General features: G+C 39.5%; 1 protein-coding gene across 2 annotated transcripts in view; it reads right to left on the minus strand.

Moving 5' to 3' along the window:
• cacnb4a (calcium channel, voltage-dependent, beta 4a subunit) overlaps positions 1–8,847 on the minus strand; it is a 67,111-nt gene extending 58,264 nt beyond the window's left edge. For both annotated transcript variants that reach the window (XM_061723147.1, XM_061723146.1), the window contains exon 1: positions 8,601–8,847. In XM_061723147.1, coding sequence (XP_061579131.1) covers positions 8,601–8,660 — 60 coding nt within the window. In that variant the 5' untranslated portion in view covers positions 8,661–8,847. The remainder of the gene's footprint in view (positions 1–8,600) is intronic.
• Positions 8,848–9,640: the final 793 nt, after the last annotated feature.

The following is a 9,640-nucleotide window of genomic DNA, read 5'->3' on the forward strand; positions in this document are numbered from 1 at the left end:
CGTTCTCCCGTGCCGGCTTCACTGTTGGCTGCAGTACCCCCAACGGCCGTCGTGGTGAAGGGTGGCGCTAGAGAGTCTCATTTCTTAAAAGGAGCCTCAAGCTCCTTTAAGTGAAAACAACAAAAATAATTAAGTATTTTATGAACCAAAAATAAAATACATCTCGACTTTTACAATTACATGAGGATACGAAAGGTGTAATAAATGTACTGACATGAAAAACAACTAAATAAATTGCATCCTCAAGAAAAGGTGTTTACAGAATCATCAGAAAGCGCTGACTCCATTACTTTGATCATTTATGGCTTCAGCATTTTTACTGAGTCTGGAAAACTTTTTTTCAAACGTTTTCAAATGTCTCCTGAACAAGAACATCAACACTCGTTATTGGTTATTGCAGTACACGTGTTATTGGTTATTAGTGCGACTAGCTGCTGCTTCATCTTCTCCTAATGAAGCTTCATCGCCACGACAACCTTTCAGATGAGATATGAGACTGGTTGTGTCATAGCCTGCTGTTTTTTCTGTCGTCCTCTCTGAATCCTTGTTGAATATGCTCTGAAAAACATCACTATCATCAAAACAAATACCCAAAACAAACAGACCGGTGTGTAAGCTGCACTATTGTGCCGTCAGTGCTTATTTCCAGCCAGGCAGACACCGGGCCCTGCTGTGGTCCTGCCAGGAAAGACACAGATGAGATCGATGAGGAATGTGACATATCCCGGATAGAAAATTGATCGGGTCTATTTATGGGACCGATAAAAATGATGTCATAATCCTCCCATATCGACCCATAAATGATCGGTCGGATCAATATCGTGCATCCCAAACAATAAATACCGACGTTTTAACATTTGTAGACTGGAGCTTTCCTGGTCTGGCTTTGAACACGTGAAGAGTGAAACATGAGGTGGAAGAGCAGCGGCAACAGCCCCATCCATCCAACTCCTGATCACAAACCCCTGGTTGGAGGTAGAAGCAGCAGGTGAGGATGGTTTCCATCTTATTTGCAGAAAATATTATTGTTGCAGAAACGTTTTGTTAGATTAGCAACTTTTTCCAAAGCTGATGTTTCAAGTGCACCTCTCTTCTTTAAATTGCAATTATTGACTATCGATGACATCAACATTCTTCAAATCTGTACATTTGTGTTTAAAGTGAATCATAAGACTGAGTATTTACCTTATGGTTTTAGATATTATTTTGTTAATAACTCTCAAGTTATTAAAAAACTTCATCTTCCATTGTATAAAACATCCCATGGTCAGTTTTCTATTAAATACCGTGCAGTTATCATGTGGAACAATTATGTACATTTAATTGATTTATCTTTGTCACTGTCTATGTACAAAAAGAAACTGAAGAATGCTCTGCTCTCTAAATCATTTGATTTAGAATAATAGGACCCCCTATTTTTTTCCACTTTTTCCTTTACAGGAAATGTTCAGTTTTTCTTATGTGAATTTTTTCTTCTGTTTTTTTTTCTCTTTGTTATGACTGTGGTCATATTTTGTAGTCTGTCTGCTCTGTGTGTGTGTGTGTGTGTGTGTGTGTGTGTGTGTGTGTGTGTGTGTGTGTGTGTGTGTGTGTGTGTGTGTGTGTGTGTGTGTGTGTGTGTGTGTGTGTGTGTGTCCTGTGGTTTTCTTGTGTTAATTTAATATGCAGATAGGTGCTGATACGGCTCTTAGGAAAAAAGGACAACACAAAAATGTTAACCCTCCTGCAGGTGTGGGTTTTATAAACACTGCGTCCCCACCTGTAAAACACACTGGGTCTTCACCTGAAGCAGAGTTAAATGCGGAGGTTGACCCTCGTTTCAAACCGTTTGTTTCTCAGGGATTTGTGTCAGTAACCGGTGAGGAAGCAGATAAAGTGCCGGTAACTATCCTCAGAGATACAGCCGCCTATCATTCATTCATGCTGGCTAGTGTTCTGCCCCTCTCAAACAAAACTTTGTGTTCTTCTGATTTGTTAGTGTGGGGAATTAAAATTAGTGAACTGAACGCCCCACTTCACATGATCCATTTGCATTCACCACTTGTGTCGGGACGTGTGAAAGTTGCCATGCTCCCACGGTTTCTGATTAGTGGCATTTCGTTTATTTTAGGTAACGATCTGGCCGGAGGAAATGTGTTTCCTCTGCCAGAGGTCGTTAATGATCCCATTTCGGTTGCACCTGCTTGCTGCCCCACCTCTGTGCCAAATGTGTTTCCTGTATGCGCAGCAAATTGGGTGATGTTGTGGATTTGTCTAGCTCGTTTATGGCTACATTAGATGAGGGTGAGCCCTCCTTTTCAGTGTCCCCCGCTACTAAGTGTGAAAAGGTACCAAAATGTGTCACTGAGCTTGATGTGTTTCCTTGAGAAATGTTGATGAAGGCTCAGAGAAATGATCCGTCTCTAACTTTGTTTTTGTCCTCTGTTGTAGCCGCCGAGGACGACAGCCAGCCTTGTGGTTTTTTCTTGGACAACAGTGTCTTAATGAGTGTTGTTAATCAGGTGGTTGTGCCAACAGACTATCGAGCGCAGGTTTTGAGTCTAGCACATGACTCCAGCTTAGCTGGCCATCTCGGTGTCAAAAAGACGTATAATCGTGTGTTGCGCAATTTATTTTGGCCAGGGTTAAAAACCGACGTAGCGGAATATTGCCGCACCTGTCATATTTGTCAAGTTGTGGGAAAGCCCAACCAACCTGTTCCTCTGGCACCCCTACGTCCGATCCGTTTGAACGAGAGTCGGTGGATTGTGTGGGCCCGTTACCGAAAACTAAATCCGGACATCAGTATATTTTGACTATTATGTGCGCTGCGACGCGGTACCCTGAGGCCATCCCACTGCGCTCTCTCAGAGCAAAACCAGTTGTAAAAGTTCTCACTAAATTCTTTTCAACTTTTGGCTTGCCCAAAACTATTCAGAGTGACCAACTTTTCGCAAAGGTAATGAAAGAGCTAAAAGGTGTCGTCTTAGAAATACCTAAATACCCGTGTCTTACTTGGCAGGATCGTGTGAAAACCTTTGTTCTTGGCTCCAGCAGAGTTTACTTTTTTTACAAAGAGCTTGAAAAAAGGACATACCCATCTTCAGTCTTCATATAAAAAGCATAGAAATGTTTTAAATGATCATGTCAGAGATTTAGGATACCAATGTCCAAGTGAAAACAGTACAAGAACTTATCCATTCCACCTGCCATCAAGACATTAAACTGATGAATAAGGAAGATGTAAGCTCTCCTTCTTTTAAACTTTTCATGTAAGAATTATTGAAAAATAATAATCTAAGTACATATAAAAATTGTGCTCTATTTTTTTTATTCATAATTTTGAGCATGTTATGTTTGTGTATATGCCCTTGGCTTGGGCATCATCCAATCCCTCTGCAAATGAATGATGACAAGCTCAAACACTATTTGTCTTATTAAGTATATTGATCCTTGGGGTGGAAAAAAAAAACAAACAAAAAAAATTCTTCAGTGTGTTTGTCGTAGATTTACAATTTCAGTGGCATTTTTTTTATTATTACAATGTATTAAATAGAAGCATCATGATTCACTGCAGTCCACTTTCTACCAGCGTTCACTAGAAAACTGTTTTACTTCTATAGAATGGAATATTTTTTTATCGTCCACCAGGCTGGAAAATTGTCTTCGGCTCACCAACATAAAAGATGAGCAATTCTAAAATCACAAGTATAACATAAAAGCCTGGATAAAAGACATGTTTTAAAAAGTAAGATGAAACAGGGGCGTAGCAGCTCAGTTGAAGGTTGTGGGTTGTTTACTTTGTTGTACTCAGACATGCAATTTGGTATGAAGTATTTTTTTTAACAACGTTTAGCCAGAGGAAAGTCTGTAGCGCCTCCCAGACTTCAGAGGCTCAAAGTGACAGGACGGAGGATGAGAGCTGTCGGACAGGATTTTCTGATCCGGTCCTGTCAGTATACATGTTGGCCAAGGGCTTCCTCCACTATTTTACTACCTATTTTAACTATTTTATTTGTTTGTTGTAGCACTGGCAGGTCAGGTGACAGCAGGCAGACAGATGGCGGGTTAAAACACTTTCTAGGTGAGCCGGGTATCCCGCATCTAAAACCTCTGGATTAACACCAAGCCAGCTAAGTCTTCTGAGGAGGCTGAGTCGCTGCTGACGTTGTTTAAAGATAAAATCTGTGTTTCCAGAGAAGCTCAAATGGCTATGAGGAACAGTACCAAGATACGTGAAGCTTTCTACAGAGTCAATAAGCTGGCCATCGAGTGAAACGGGCTCCATCTTCATTTCCTGTTTTGTCTTGAAGCTCCTTCGTTTTGGTTACATTTATGTATAAATGGCTATGAAGACACCACGTTTCAAGGGCCTTCATGTGAGCAATATAAGAGAGGTCACCAAGAGAGTCCATCTTCACTAAAAGACCAACTACAGCCAAATCATCTGCATATTGAATTAATTGTCATAAGTAAACAGCGAAAACGGCATCGGAGAAAGAACGCTGCCCTGTGGGCTAGGGCTGGGGATCCATTCAAATGTCAAGAATCGATTTGATTCCGATTCTTAAGATTCAGAATTGATTATCAAGATTTGATTCGATCCGATTCCGATATTGATTTGGGTTAGTGTTATTAAAACTGTTTTTGAGCGGTTGCATGAATTATATGACTGTAGTTCTGCAACATATTAATACTAGTATTATATTGAGATTCAACAATTGCAGCTAATGATGCTGTAAGGACCAATCAGCTCCCAGAATGCTGATAGAACTGCAAACAGAAACATCATGTGGATCAGAATTATCAAACAGATCCAGGGCAGCAAAACAGAGGCCGTATGAAATCGGTTTTATTTTTTCCCACATTCCGTTTTTATTTGTTCCATTTTCGTCTATTTTGTTTTTTTAATTTTTGAGCATTTGGTTTTTAGCATTTTTTGCAAATGTAACCCCAAGACAGTATATAAAGTAATGAAATATAGACAATTTATGCAATTATAACCTCACACTTTAATGTTTTCATACCTTTAAACATATTTAAAGGCAAAAACATGGCACCTGTTATTCTCGTGTCCAACAAAACATTCCTTTTTTGGGGATAAACAAAAAAATAACCAAAAGTTGTAATGTACTGATGAAAAAAAAAAAATAAATGAATAAAAGAAAAAAAAATAATCGATCTTTAGACATATGAATCGATTTTTAGGAATTAATATGAGAATCGATTTAGAATTGGGAAATCGATTTTTTTCAACACAGGCCTACTGTGGGCACCCGGTGCTTCTGATACGCTCCTCTGACAGAAGTGGGTTAACACGAACCCTTTGAGCAAGACAGAAAATCTGTGATCCAGAGGGTCAAGCACTTACTGGCAGTAAGACCAGCCAACCTGTGTCCATGTCAAAGTTCTTTTATTAGTTTATAAAGCGCTACATGGGCTTGCACCAGAGTATATTTCAGAGATGTTTTTATTCTATGAACCAGGAAGGAACTCAGATCCTCTGGCTCTTCCTTTCTAGCTGTTTCCACAGAGCAGAACTAAAACATTTGGTGATGCTGCTTTTAGCCACGATGCTCCAAAACTGTGGAACAGCCTGCCGGAGGATCTGAGAGGAGCTGGAAATGTGGACATTTTTAAACGTAGACTAAAAACTCATCTCTTTGGTCTGGCTTTTATGTAGCATCAAATTTTATAGTTTTATTCTGTTTAACATTTTTTTAGAGGTATTTGTTTTATTTATTCATCTATTTCTTGTAATGTTTTTATTATTGTTATATTTTATTGTTGTGGACTGATTATGTTTAGCCTTAATTCTTGAACTTTTGTCATTATTTCATTTTAATTAACTATTGTAGGCTATGTCAGTGTGCATTGGTCTCCCAGTTTTTATTTAATTTTAATTTTATTATGCTTATTTTTCAGTCAAAATGTTAAGCACTTTGTATTTCATGTACTTGGATGAAAGTTGCTATATAAATAACATTTGATTGATATATTGTGGTCTTTGGAACAGCATGCTCTCCTTTTGTGATTTTACATGTTGATGCCGCAGCTTTTTACTCCAAGGCAAGTTCTCCCATGTGACAGTAAAGTACATTTTATCCTTATCTTCTTTTATTCCCTGTGAGAATTGGCCCCGAATATTCCATAATGCTGAGGCTGTAATTTGTATCTGGGTTTTTGTTGCATCTTACCCGTCTTTCCCCCCTCTCCTCCTCCTGCATCAAACTCAAGGGCACCTTCCTTCCAGCAGTCCCATTAACGCTAACATCTCAGTCCCTGGAGGGGGGGGCGCATGGCTGTGGCTCCACCAAGCTCTCTCTTGTTCTTCTCTGATGACCTGATTACATGAAGTCAATCCATCACAGCTCTCTCAGAAAGCCACAGCCCACAAAACCCTGGATAAATTCAGTTTTTGCACGACCGCTGCTCGATGGTATAGATTTTTCTTCCCCTGACCTATTTTTGGCTAAGCCAGTTTGTTCAAGTGTGTTGTCGTAACACCTGAGGTGTGGGAGGAGGGGGGTGCATGATAAATGGCTTCAGTCGCAGCTCTCCTAACTCAGCATGTGTGCCATCCTGTCCCACGGTGACGCTGTACAGCATCTGGGCCAAAGTGAAAGGGTTCACATTTTTCAGGGCACCATCGGCTGTATGGCTGCGCTGAGAAACTCAAAACAAGGATATCACAATATACAACAAACTTTGTGTCATAACTGGAGCCGATCTTTCAGGTGAAGGAAGGACAACCTGCTCCGTTCAGCATTCTAAAGTTGCTTTCGTCAATGGAAATTATGACTAAATATCGTTGTCAATTAACCTTTATCACCTGAGGAAAACAAGACGAGACGCAACGAAAATGCTGGTCATGTGACGATAACGATAATTAAATATATAATGCAATATCGTAGACGAAAAAAAACCAGACTAAAATGTAGATTACAAAATAAAAACTCTGCTAAAATGTGTCTTCATTTTCGTTGACCAAAACGAGACGAAACGAAATGTTATAACAAAGATCCTTAATATACTTTTTTTTACGTCGTTTGCTCTGGTTTAGTCTTTTAAATCAGTTTAGTCTTTAGATCTTTGGATACACTTTCCTACCTAAACCTGGAAAAGAAGACTGAATGTGTCGCCCAAAAGTTTTCCGTATCTGGAATGAATGTATTCTTGAGTCTATAAGGTAACAATAATATAATAATAAGATAACCTTGTATTGTAAAATGGGTTTGGCTAAATACAATATTTGACTAAAACTAGACTAAAATGGTCCTGGACAATTCTGACTAAAATAAGACTAAAATGCTCAGACTTTTAGTCGACTGAAACTTGACACGACTAAAAGGAGAATGAACGTGACTAAAACTAATAAAAACTAAAATAATAGCTGGACCCAAAGACTAGACTAAAACTAAAATTGAAACAGGCTGCTAAAAACAACACTACAGCATTCAAGTTAATCTGAGGCTGAACCAATCAGTCACCCTGAGCAACTCAGTCATTCCCATAATAATCCATTAACTGTCAAAAGTTCAAAAAAAGAATTATGAATCATATTGCAGTCAGAACTTCAAATAGGTGCAATGAAATGTCCAAAACCTGGATCATCCAACTCAAAACAGTTGATCAGTTGCCTGTGGCATGGAATTGTCAAATTGGTTTAATTCACCGTATGAATTGTTACAGATTACTTTTGTAATACTGTATTTGACCCGGTCTTTGTACGTTTTGACCGTATAGAAATGTAATTCTTGCCATTGTAAGAATGAGATGTACCTGCTGTAATCTACTGCCCTTTTTTAACAACTTGTGCTTCTTATTTTACCTCTTTTCTTATCGTTTTATTTCATTTTATTTGTTATTTACTGTTTAAGTATGTCTTGCCGCTTTTAATGTTGATGTAAAGCACTTTGAATTACCTTGTGTTGAATTGTGCTATACAAATAAACCTGCCTTGCCTTGCCTTATAATCAATCAATGGATTGTTTTTAAATCAATATATTGCTATGGTTTTACTTCTTTGAGGGCTGATTCAAACCTGAAGCAGGAAAAAAAAACTAAAAGAGACAAAAAAATAAATAAAAATGTGCTGAATAGAAGAAAGAACCATCTTCCTTTAGTAGAAAAGTGATTTGGAGCAGTGATAAATCATGCGAGGAGCTCTGCCAGGAAATGCTTAATTATTAAACATGCCGTTTCATTCCCTTTTCAATACATCAAGTCCTCATCACCTGCAGGACTGTTTCTGAAAGCTGGTTAGAAACGAGGACAATACTGGACATCTTTAGTTACACCCAAAAGCACCGTCATGGGGATTAAAGCCTGAATTATGGTTCCGCGTTAAAACGACGGCGTAGCCACGGCGTAAGGTACGCGGCGACGCGGAGAGTACAGTACCCTACGGCGTAAGCTCTGCGTCGGTGTAACGCAGAACCATAAATCAGCCTTAGTGCCTGTGGGGGTCCAACAATCATTTAATTCATTTTTTATTCCTCGGAGCAGGGTACACTTTTATTTTTGGATATGATACAATATTGTTATAATATCAGATTTATTTTGCACAGTTGAAAACGTCCACTGCATTAAAACTGGAGGTATAAAGAGGAGAACAGTACCTGCAGGGCGGGCTTGTGCAGCTCCGCTGCCCCGCGGCGGGTGTAGATGTGCCGGGACATCTCCGCCAGCTCGTCGCTCCACGGCGGCGGTTGCCGCTCTGCGCCGCCCCAGCGGAGCTGCTGCGGCTCCGCGGCGGGACCGAGGACCGCGGGCTCCAGGTTCAGGTCGCTCCGAGCCCTCGGGAGGAGGAGATGGTGGTGACGGCTGCAGATGTCCAGACGTGTCTCTGCTCTGGAGCTGCAGAGACCACCACACTCGGACAGCAAGTGGCCTTCACTGCCTCCCCTTCCAGTCCCTTTATACGCTGTGCGACGTTCGTGAACGAGACACACTTTCACAGTTATAGGAATCGCACCCCCAAAATGTTTGTTAAACATTCCTCTAATCTAAGATAAAGTCATTGATAGAGATATCTGATGTTAATGGATAAATATATTTATGTAACCTATGAAAACACGATACTGATATTAGTAAAGTTAGAATTAACGAGGATCCGTAAATGCACCATAAACTATAGTAGCTTTTAAGTTCTGACCAGGTACATTTTGTTAATATACAAAACAAAAATCATAGAAACCAAAAAAAGGTGTCAAGTTACAAATCCTGCATCACTAGTATGATGGACTGTAGAATAATTTGAGCGCTTTTTGTTGCTGAGGACTGCTAACCTTTAGCAGTTAAAGCACTAGAAGTCAAACACAATCACTGTTGAGGGACTACTTTTCTATTAATATATATAATAAACAACTTATTACTCATCATCAGTAGTTACCAGCTGTGCTGATGGCAGACAATCTCACAGCAGAGCTGTGCCAAAACCTTCAGACTGGTTCCTGATAGAGCAAATGCTCCACCTTGTATATTTACCAAAAAACTATTTTCATTTGTACTTCACCCCCTGAAAATGACTGATATTCAAATCATCTTAAATGTGTCAGCATGGGGGAAAAAAAAAAAAGATCCTAAAATTATCAAAAGACCAAATTTAATGAATAAGTCATTTCTTCTTGGTAGATCTCATTACAGGCTTGTAAATCTC

Source organism: Cololabis saira, chromosome 6, assembly GCF_033807715.1.
Source record: "Cololabis saira isolate AMF1-May2022 chromosome 6, fColSai1.1, whole genome shotgun sequence".
In the NCBI taxonomy this organism is placed as follows: domain Eukaryota; kingdom Metazoa; phylum Chordata; class Actinopteri; order Beloniformes; family Belonidae; genus Cololabis; species Cololabis saira.